General features: G+C 40.9%; 1 protein-coding gene across 2 annotated transcripts in view; it reads right to left on the bottom strand.

Annotated features, from left to right (window-relative positions):
• Positions 1 to 2808: 2808 nt before the first annotated feature.
• The window catches only part of TMEM178A (transmembrane protein 178A), a 52260-nt gene continuing 43270 nt past the window's right edge, over positions 2809 to 11798 (bottom strand). For both annotated transcript variants that reach the window (XM_023216407.1, XM_023216406.2), the window contains exon 4: positions 2809 to 3768. In XM_023216407.1, the coding sequence (XP_023072175.1) occupies positions 3527 to 3768 (242 nt within the window). In that variant the 3' untranslated portion in view covers positions 2809 to 3526. The remainder of the gene's footprint in view (positions 3769 to 11798) is intronic.

Raw genomic sequence — 11798 nt, 5'->3', positions numbered from 1 at the left:
GCTGTGTCCAGGAAAGAAAAGAGTTTATCTGTGACTCTGAATCCATGTATTGATTCCACAAAGATTGAAGAGCACCTATGGTGTACCAGGCACTGGGTGGGCTGTGCACCAGGACAAGGCACAGATTCCTCCTTGTAAGAGTCTATGATCTGGCTAGGGGTTACTAGGCAATTTGCATGCAGAGCGTAACTGATCAGGAAAGGGGTGGAAGCAGTGCAGCATGTTTCAGGAAGGTGTCCGGGAGTGTTGTGTAGAAGCTGAGACACAAGGAAAAGTCAGAATAAGCCAGGCAGAGGAGTGAGTGTCTCCAGCAGAGGAAAGAGCCTGAGCAAAGACCCGGAGGGGGTGGGTGCCCAGGCAGCGTGAGCATCCCAGCTGCGCCAGCCTCCATCAGGTGTTATATTTTGAGCTCGTGGGCCCCCATTCACCTGAGTCTCAGGTTCCCAGATTTTTATTCCCTCTAGCTCACCTGTGGGGCACGCTTTTGTCATTCTCAGACTTCAATTTCGAATAAGAAATCTTTAAGAGGCATCCCCCAGCCCCCACCCCCAACCCCCAGAAAAAAAGTATTTTTATCTTGCCAGGGCTAGATTCAAATAATAAGAATGTTGTGAAGTATGAAATGCACAGCCAACGGGAATGTAATTTAAAAGAAACTTATTTTAATAACAATAACCCTGGACTTATAAAACAATTTAGGGCCAAAAAGAGTAACCTTAATTTTTTTCACTTGTCCTTCACTGCATTTTTCTAGAACATAAGCTTTACCAGGGCAAGAACCTTTGTTTTGCTTCACTAATGTTTCCCAACTGCTAGAATGTAAGCACATAATAGTCATTCAGTAAATATTTGTTGACTATATAAGAAACGTTATGGGGGCTATTATGTTCTATGGAGGTTTCCCATATCCTGGGAAATCTTGATTATCAAGGACCATGGTGGTCCTTGAAAGATGAGGGAGGGTTTCCCCAGAATGGATTACAGCAGTTTTAATACGGCAAATAAACCAAGGACAAGGCTGTTAAAAAAAGAGGGGTGTGTGGACAGAGAGAACATAGAACAAAGGATTTCAATACATTATTCTGTCCCGCACAGTACTGTGCAATCATTACAATCATTCTTCATTCACAAGCCAGTTAAGAAAATACTCCTAAGAGAAGCCCAAGGACTCAGGGCCAAATACCCAGCACTGGCAACATTTGCCCACACTTCGTGACAGTAAGTAGAAAGCAAGGAACCTTGGCCTGGCACGTTGGTTGCTTCAAGCTCACTTTGGCTGGAAGGCAGGGAGCCTCAGTCCTTGCCAGCACTGGTTTGAATCCTAAGTGAACTCCCCTGGCTTCGGGCCAAATCTTTCTGGTGTGTGAACCCTTCAACCTCCTGCCACTGCAAGGCTTTCTTCTCCCCTCACCTCAAACCCCTAGGAAACTTCTCTGAAACTTCAAAAGTTACTCACTCAGACACTGCTTCGTTGGTTGGAATATAAATGTCCAAGAGTCTTGACATCTTCTATGGGGATCTTTAAAGAAGACTTCAAAGAAAGAGCTCTCCTGCTTTGAGAATTTCCCACATAATAAGTGAAAATAATTGCCCCTTTCTATACGTCGCTTTTCTCATCCAGAGGGACTGGTATATTAAAAGGCCTGAGAGAGCGCCAGTGAATATACTCACGAGCCTGTGCTGTGCCTTGGAGCCACGGAGCCAGAGATGGTGTGGTCGCCGGCATCCTCCAGCCCCTTTCGGCCCTTATGTAACAATATGTGGACACTGTCACTTGGAAATAAGACTGTATTCTTTGGGAGTAGATGATCATTTTCCTTTTATGAGGACGAAATCAGTTTTTATAAAGAAGAAAGAAAAATCTTTTATGAAATTAAAAGCTGAAATAGCATCTTACTTCTGGACATGGCGTCTTCTATTTTACAGGCCATGTTTATGCTACATTGTGTGTAGAATCGGGGATAAGGGTTGGAGTTAAAAGGAAAAACTTAGAAGTCGGCGAATGCCCACCCCTCCACTGAAAGATAAGAGAACGGAAGAATTTTAACTGTTGTCCCAAAACCCACACAGAGGAAAAAGGATTGAGAAAAAAATAAGCGAATGTTTTGAGTCTGATCCTCAGCTTATGAGTAATGTAAAATAACAGCACTTACCTCATAGAGCTTTGGAGAGGATTAAGGGAAATGACACCACAGCCCCGTTACTGGCACAAAGTAACTGCTAAATAAGCGAGTTCACTTGGTTAGTAGCTAAGGAGATAAGCACAGCTCTGGCCCAAACGAGTGGCTCTCAATCGCAGCTGTGGATCAGAATCATCTGGGATGTTTTTTCAAAAATGCTCAAGCCTAGGCCCAGCTGTGGACATTCTGAGTTAATTGCTCTGGGGTGAGGCCCAGTTTAGGTACAGCTGACCTCACCAGGTGATTCTGGGCAGCCGAGGTTGAAAATCACTGCTGTAGGAGGTCCAAGAACAAAAACAAATACCATGTACCCTTATGACTGGATACATACCAGGCAGATGGTAAACGGGAGGAAGAGGGAGAGAAAGGGGGAAAAAGGAAGAACAACAGAATGAGAGAAGAAAATTTTAAATAGTATAGTAAGGTTTAAAAACAAGTTTGAAAATGACATCTTTTGTCAATAGCAAGTGTGTGGTTGCTACAAAAGATAATAATGCCCAACCTAATTGAAATGAAGCAATTACTAAGTCTTAATAAGAGTCTTATTAAAACAACGGAGTTTTCATCTGTCCTTGTGGCTAGGGAGACCTGTTGACACAGCTAAAAGACATAGGAAAACACACCCAGATTAACAAGGGGGCAGTCATTTAATGCAGAAATCCAGTTAACATAAAGAGACGGAGGTTGAACAACAGGTCTTCAAACAATACTGCATAGTGTCACGAGTTAGCTCTTAAGCACGTTTGATCTGTTTATCTTATGATTTCGATTCCAGTACAAAAACGGAGAGGAGACTTCAATTAAAAAAAAAAAAACAATAAGGCAACAGAAGAAGAATCTTCCTGTGACAAGGAACATCCACAAATAATGCACAAATATTTGGTGCTGACACAATAAGACACCATCAGGACAAGTTCTGAAGATGCTGCATTAAAATTTAACAAGCATGATACAATGACAAGAAAATTATACTCGCTTTGTTACGAATCCTTTTGCAAATAGAAATGACTCTCAGGTAATTGTTATATACAAACTTTCTGAAATAAATGGAAATCATACAAATTTTTCCATTGCAGTTTCTTCTTCCTCTACACCTAGAAATGTCCCATGGCACTGCTCCCTATTCTCACAGTCAAAGCATAAATAGTCATTAAAGCACTTGAATCCACAGTAGTCTTGTCCTTAGAAAGGTTGGGAGGTTTTGCATGATTTTCTATCAGTAATCCAGAAAGGGCCGGCAGGCAACAGGTTGGAATGTAAAAGACCGCTTTGTGCTTGGAATCCTGAACTCCGCGCCGTTCCCCTCAGGGAGGCGCTCGCACTGTGGACAGGCCCAGTGCACACAGTCATACCGTGGAGTCTCTGCCAGACTTTAGCTGTGCAATCTTGGTCCGGCTAATAAACGGGTAAGCGATGCAGAGACCTCCAGCTGCCACAATAAAGCCTAAACTGCACCAGGCGCAAAAGATGGACCAGCTGTAACCATGTTCCACATCGGCAGGCAGGCTATAAATTAGCTTCGGGAGCCGGTTCAAATCATAAGAGATACTGGCGGCGTAAGTACAGAGGGAAATGGTGCAAAATATCCCTATAAATAATACAAAGAGAACAGAATGATTAGTTACAGTTTGCCTGTTACAAGACAAATGCCAGACAGGCCTTTATGAAAATCAGATCAACCATTGAAGCAGTCACTCCAAATTCACAAATGATCCGTAATTCTTTTACTTGAATTAATTCATTTGACAAACACTGGCAAAACTTCTGTGTGCCAGACCCTACACTAGGGAGTGGAGATGCAGGAGTGAAAAAGATAGGAAAATTCTGATAACCTGAATTAATCAGAATTACCTAATTCAAATGGTTATATATATATTGGAATTCATTTGTTTATTATTAAAAGCAAAAGTTGTATTTTTAAAAGAAAAACTTCTATCATCAAATCAAGCACAAAATAGTTTTCATTTCCCTTCACTCTCCACCTATTTTCATACACTTATTCTGTTATAATCATTATACAAAGTATGCTTTCTTTTTCAATTAACATTATCATAAGTATTTATCATGTTGCCTTAAATAATATTTTAGATGAATTCATACAAGTAGCTAAATCTTTTTTGTTAAGGCATAGTCTTACATATACCAGGGCCTCAACAAATGGGTTTTTTCAATGAATGAATGCTTTTAAATAGTATAAATTAAGTCCAGCAATATGGAATTGGTGTAAAATAGCTGACTAAGGAGATCATCCACTTTCACCATTCAAAATGGAGGCAACTGGAGTGACATAAGGAATATGGACAGACCCAAAGCTTTGCTTTTTAGACCAATGCGTGTATATGTAATTTTCCTCCTGCAACACTAAAATCAGAACTGATTTTAAAAATGGTTCATAAGCCCCAAACACAGGAGTTTTACTACTCAAGTCATGTGGATATAGGTGCTTCTATTCTACCACAATGGACCCTCAAGATGCTCCTTTTGGATAGGCAGAGGATCAGAATGTGGTGAATAATAAAAACAGAAACTGGCACCCAATCAAGTATCAGAATGTCCAGTTCTGTTCTGAATCCTACACATCTCTTCTTCATGTCTGGTTTATCCTGCATACAACAGAGATAACATTTATTGGCTGGAAAATTCCTTTGGCATCCTTACAGATACATGTAGCATCTCCACTGGAAACAGAGACACAGATTTTGAAACTGAAAAGAAGGAGCTAAAAGTAGCAGATTACCTCTCCAACCCCCTCAAAGCTCCCCACCCCCTACCCACCACCCTTTTTTAACCTATAGCTTTGGAGATTAGAAATGCTAGCAGAAAAACAAATTCAGAGCAGGCAGCAATTTGGAGGAAATAAAGACCACCTTAATGCCATCTTTAAAATGTTAGAATTCTGCCTCCATTCAAATCATGTAAGAGCACACTGTCTGAATCCTTTTCCAAATGTGCATTTAGAAAATAAACGTCCTAAATTAAAAGGACACTTGATCTGAGATAATTTGATATTTCCTACTCTTTGTTTAATTCTGCATTTAAACTCTAAAGTGATTCTGTTTTACTAAAAAGGATAAAATATTTTCTTCTGACTTCTTGCTCCAATTTATTATAGCAAACATATCACTTTGAGTTCTCAAAGAGAAAAATCGAGATGGAAATAATTCTCTCATAAAGTAATGGACCATTCAAAAAAGAATACTCCACTTTTCTCAAACCTTGTGAAAAGCAAATGTTCTTAGATCTACACAAATGTTTTCACTGGCGCCAAAACAAAGGCAGTTTTTATTTATAACAAAGCCCTTTTAATAAATGCTGGTAATAGAACAATAGGCAGTTAGAAAAAAAAAATCTTTGGAGCATCAACAAGTAAAACAGAATAATAGAACAATGACATCTTCACAGGAAAAACAACTTTATTCTGCATTTAGCTGTTTGCACACAGCTGAACGCCTAAAAGCAAGCATTTTTACAAGTAACATAGTTTTAATGACCTATGAAAGCTTGAGTTCAAACCTAGACTTTTAAGCATCCTTTGATGTCTACGTGTGTTGGGTTGGGATGTGAGAAATAAGTATTCTAGTTTCCAGCTCTACTAAACACTGTGCAAACTTGAAATTACCTAACCTCTCTGAGCCTTGGTTTCTTCATCTAGGAAAAAAAAAGCAGGAAGCTTGATTACTGAAGTCCCTAAAAGTGTCAAATTTCTGTGATTCTGTTATTCCAAAATGAAACATGAAACAAGAACATTTATTAAAACTTCCTAGTGAATCTAGTACTCGGCTTATGCAATTAAATGAAAACGGAATGCTGTATGTATTTATCTTTCTGTATATACTCCCTTTGATTTTACACTTAACATTTATTTTATTAGCTCCTCTCGCCTGCCAACCCCATAAAATTGCTTTTGATGACATGAATTCTATCATTACACCACCGGTTCGTACTGAATAGAAAAGAATTACAAGAAACAATCTAATCTGAGGATTTAGCCAGAATGATTTCTCTCCGCCCTCAATGTCATGGATGGTTGTGCTTTCCTGTGGAATTGATTTGTGCTTACCTCATGGACACTGTGAATGATGTCACTAATAGAATTTTTCTTTGTCCAAGTTGCCAGGGCACTGACGCTCCCTAAAGCTAAATCTACAGCCCACCATGAGCAAAAGTATGGGATTTCATAGCATGCGTTTGGCTTCTAATCTCACTCTTGGATCCATCTTGCCTTGGAAACCTGATTGTCCCTTTGTCTTACTTTATGTATTTGTATTAATTTAAGTGGCATCTCTATGCCAGTTAAGTTTTTTCGGAACAGGGCACGCATCAAACTTTGATGCAGACTTGTTTTATTTATTGTTGCCTTTATTCACTCAGCTGAGCATGGTGGAGAGGAGGCCTATCAGCCCACAAATATGTCCCCTCTCTATCCATCCCCTTCCCACAAATGCCCCTATAGCTTGCCCTTCCGTAACATCTCTTCTCCTTCCAAAGTGCTCTCGAAGTTGTTCTTAGTAAGAGGAAAGCAGGGCAGGAAAGAATGACAAGAAAACCATATTTAGGAGCTCTTCCTTTTCAGACCCTCACATTTCTAAGAAGGTTTGCACATGCATAGCTGCCACCACTATGATTTGTGAGATGGGCAGGAATGTGTGATGATTACAAGGAAATGTACTAAGAGGAGAAAGCATTGTTTCCAACTTTTCCAACAAACTTTTGTAAAAGAAGCCTAACCCATTCAAGATATTTTTTAAACACAAAACAAAAAATCCTAAATTCAAAGACATCAAGAAAAAGCATTGTTTGAAATGATGAAAGCATTCTTACTGTAGCTGAATTAATAGTTTTAGGTCAATGTTGAGAGTGTGGAATTCTACGTTAGGTTCCACATACATGTCTTATAGTACTCATATGCATGAGTTTGCCAGAGCTGCCATAACAAACTACCACAGACTAGGTGGCTTAAACAACAGAACTTTGTTTTCTCACAATTCTAGAGGCCACAGTCTAAGATCAAGGTGTCAGCGGGGTTGGCTTTTTAAACTGAGGACTCTCTCCTTGGCTTGTCAATGGCCATCTTCTCCCTATGTCTTCATACAGTCTCTCCTCTATCACCACGACCAAATCTCCTCTTCTTATAAGGACAGCAGTCATACTGAGTTAGGGCCCATCCATATCACTTCATTTTTACTTAATTTTCTCTTTAAAGACCCTTTTTCCAAATACTGTCACATTCTGAGGTAGGGGGCAAAGACATCAACAAATGTATTTGAGGGGACACAAAGCCCATAACGTTCCGCACACGTGTGTGTATGTGTGTGTGTGTACTCATGCATGAAATATATTTTTAGCTTTTTTATAGGTTTTAGCAAGATTGTGCTATTCTAGGTGTTACTTAATTAGTTATTCAACAATTATTTATCGAGTATCTACCATGTCCCAAACCTAGTTCTGGTATATTAGAGATAGTTAAGTTTCATGAGCTCTTTTTGGTCACAGCTGGACTCAGTTCAACACTGATGTGGTCAGGAACTTCAAGCAATCTCTCCACTCCACTTTCCTGTATGCATCTCAGGAAAAGGTCACAGAGATCTCTTAGACTTCCCATAAGTTCTGCATGGAGTCCAACAGAGCTGAGCACATGGAGTCAAGAAAACCTGAATGAAACTGAATTCTGCCATACGTTGAGTTCTACCAACTTAAGAGTCAGTTCATCGCAAATTACCCCAAGTAGGGATTACCTATGTAGCAAGTTATTTCTGATAATGCTGCATTTTCATTGGCAGCAATCTAATTAATGCAAGGTATGTGAAAGGAGTATGGAAGGATTAATAAGGCATCACCTCTGCATTCTGAAAGTTCAAAATCTAATGGTCCTTCCTGAAGATCCATGGGGAGAAAGGTGGTCTCTCCTCCATTCTTCTCTGAGGCTTTCCCTTCCTTTTCACTTCTCACCTGCCTAGCTGATACTCTTCAGCCAGCTGGTGGCCCCCAGAGAGAGAGAGAGAGGTTCCTGAGTCCTAAGCTCGGTCCTTACTACTGCTGGCAGCATCTTCAAAAAAGTGAATAAATTACTGGTTTCCTGACAAGCCCTGCATGCAACTACTTTTCTTATAAAATATTAAAAGGTTTTCTGCCAATATTCATTATTAGAAGATACCACGATATCACAGAATTATAGGGCTAGAAGGGATATTTTCACATCAGGACAGAAGTAAATTTATGCTACCATCCCCACGATCATCAACCTAATTTCCTACCCTAAAATCTTCATGGTACCAGCTAGTAAGATGCAATTAGGGTAACGGGGCCCATTCTTTTGACCACCACTTTTTAATGTGCTTAAAAGACTGAAAGGAGTGGAAGTTGCTTCACCCTGTTTAGCCTGCTTGATAAATAATGTAACTACAACACCCAAAGGCATGAACATTGATTTTTTTCCCCCTACTTCTTCGAAAGGTGGCCTGCCCATCCTTCTGATCTCTTTGGCCTTCCTTCAAATGCCTCATGCTAGTTTTCACACAGATTACTCAAAAAGCCATTCCTATATTGTCCTGACTGGCAGAACTAACAGAGAGAAATAAACTCTTACACATACACACACACACACACACACACACACACACACACACTGCAATTCCTAAATCCCAAAAGCATCAGATCTGAAAGCATCCAATCTGAAAGACTGAAGCAATCTCTTTAGTGGAAAATCCTGGCCTGGTCTGACATAGGCTATTCTAGTTCTTATTGATCCCATTTAGTGTGAATATTCATGTGTTTAGCCACAGGAATGTTAATGTATTTGATTTCAAGATGCCACCCCAGATCTTGCTGAGGGTGTTAAATAACACAGGATATATGCACCGTGTTACTCTTCTAAAATAAAAATTTTTTAATCCTGAATTACAAAACACACCTGGCCCCCAAGGTTATAGAAAAAATATCATGGACCTGTAGTTTCAGGTCATAATCAATGGATAATCATAATCTAGATAATTCAATACACCTACCATGGCGGAGTCTTTTTTTTTTTTGGATTCATTGAAACAAAAGAATGAATAACCAGTGTGGGTGGGTGTTAACTGTCCCTGGAGCTCTGCTAGGGCTGCCTGGACTCTGTCTTCTCTGTCTCTGCTGTCAGGAAGGGAGTGTTTCATGCTGTGTGTGATCTTCCAGTTGGCCACTCAAGGCACAGCCTGTGAAGGTGAATGAATTTGGTGAGCAGTGAGACCCCCACCAAGGGAGGCCCAAGCTTTATCCATTTTTTAAGACTCCTAGTGAATTAAAAAAATAGTAAAAATCCTACAACAGAGACCTAAAAAAGTGTTTAAAAATGTTTGCACTGAATAACCTTTTAAAAGATTTATAACTTAAATTATAATAAGTATATTTATTATATCCATCTAATAGAATGCATCACTTAATAATATAGGTGGAAATATTCATTCACAGTACACTGAAAGCAGTATAGTCTAGTAATGGGCAGAAGCTTAAAGCTGGAAGATGAGAGTCTTATCCCCTCAATCGCCTGTGTATGCTTCTGTGCCTGTGTGTGTGTAACCTCAGAGGGTGTGACATCCAAGTCTAAACTGAAGGCCCGTGGGGAATGTGCAGGCTGGCCCTGGCCCTCTGGGAGGACCCTTGCATGGCCCCAGGGAAGAGGAAAGGGGGCGAGACCTGGCTCCAGATGTGCATCGACAGTCAGCAGGGCTGCTGTGTCACATGTGGTAATCAAGACCTGTCTGTGCAATCAATAAGGCAGAAGGAGAAAGATTGTTCCAACGTTTCCATTTTAACCGCCCAACCTGTCACATGGTTGATGTTCTTCATTTGAAAGTTTAGCTAATAAGTTCAGGCAGAGAATGAAGATGGCAGAGCATCAGAAGGGGCTAAGTTTAGTATCAGAACTCTGTGGGAAGGATGCTGACTTGAGTGGCTAAAGACATTCTGCTTAATTAAAATCGATTCTTTTAACCCTTTTTTTGCTCTCATCTTCTGCATATGAACGTTCTACAGCTAATTTATCTCATGCACTAGATTGACGTGGTTGTCTCAGTGTTTGCAAAGGAAATTTCAAGGCATTATTTGTAGTAACAAAAACAAAACAAACCCCCCTGAATCCCATAGCAACAGAACAGGTGAATCCAGCATAGCATATCCACTCCATGGAAAAATATGCTTCTCCTCTCCCCCTCTTCCATCCCCTCCCCTTTTCTTCTCCTTCCTTTTCCTTTCTTCTTTGCTTACAATGAAGCAAATACATGGCAAGATTTGGTCCAGAATAAGGGAAATATTGAAAAAAGGTTGTTCTGTTTTCAGGTGATGAGTTCTATAAGTGGATTGCCCCTTAATTTCAATAATGTTGTTTGGGCAACCGAAACTAAACAAAACAACAGAACAATGTTAACAATGTTAGGTTGTATCTATTAGTCCTTCAGAACTGGTCATCAAACTTCAAGTTTATTATTTGGGTTGTTGTTGGTGGTGGTGGTGGTGGTGGTGGTGGTGGTGGTGGTGGTGGTGGCTTCTGTTGTGGGTATTGCTTTGCTTGTTTTGATGTTGCCTAACAATTACATAGGAGCTTCCCATGCTCCATCCTGAGGACTCCTGAGCTTCTCTGGTGCAGAGGTACAATCCACACATGGATCCAAAATAAGGGTTGAGAACAGGAAGAGGTGGAGCTGGTCCAGGAAACTCCTGCCTCTCCTCTGTGCCCACCTGCCATTGAACCTTCAACTTCCTTTCACTTAAAACCAGACTGGCCCCTCAGTCTCCCAAGGAGCACTCAGTAGGCTTTCATGGCCTTGCAATTTATTTTAGTTCTAGCAATTGTTAGAATCTTTAGTTCTAACAAAAGTTCTAACAAATCCCCTGACAAGGGGAGTGGTATGGGGCCTTTCCAGGGTTGGGAGGCAACACATCTGTACCTCTTCGATATTTATGGAGACAAGAGTCAGAGAAATGGGGGCTTAAATAAAGGGAGAGAAGAAAACAAGGGAGATTTTTAAGTAATCACTAAGGCCCAGCAGAAGCATAAAGGAATCCTCTGTGCAGTGCAGTCCTCTCTGATTCTTTGCTGCCCTTGTCTGCTTTAATCTATAATTTGGATTTTAAATGCATCCCTTGGGCAGGAACCCAGTGGCTGGTCTTGAGGGTCCAAATCCGCCTCTAAAGCCTCAGAAACTAACATTTTAGCCTCCCTGTGCTACAGTCCTGGTGGCCACTGTGTATTCACCAAAATCCAGAAAACCTAAACTGGTTTTCTGCTCAGAACTAGGCAGGATCCATGTGACTTCTGAATGTTCCAGGATGCTGGTGATGATGCCCCACATTCCAGATCACTGCCAATTGCAGCACCATTTCGTGGAGTGGGACAGGGGCGAGTGGGAGTCAGAAGGAAGGATCCCTGCCTGTGAAGTGGGTTCCTTAAGGCTGCAGGGTGGTTGACCGTGCCAGAGGGCAAAGCACCCCCAACCTGTCAGCCCTCAGAGACAGGCAGTCAGCAAGGAGTGGCAGCCCTGGTGGGGTGTGGCCACCTCCTGTTAACACAGGCGTAATTAGGTGACCCATTACAGTGAGAAGTGCTAGAAAATCTAGGCATGGTCACTTGAATAACAGAATTCC

The sequence above is a fragment of the Piliocolobus tephrosceles genome, chromosome 15 (genome assembly GCF_002776525.5).
Source record: "Piliocolobus tephrosceles isolate RC106 chromosome 15, ASM277652v3, whole genome shotgun sequence".
In the NCBI taxonomy this organism is placed as follows: Eukaryota; Metazoa; Chordata; class Mammalia; order Primates; family Cercopithecidae; genus Piliocolobus; species Piliocolobus tephrosceles.
The sequence above is the reverse complement of the archived record's forward strand: the minus strand, read 5'-3'. Positions and strand labels throughout refer to the sequence as shown.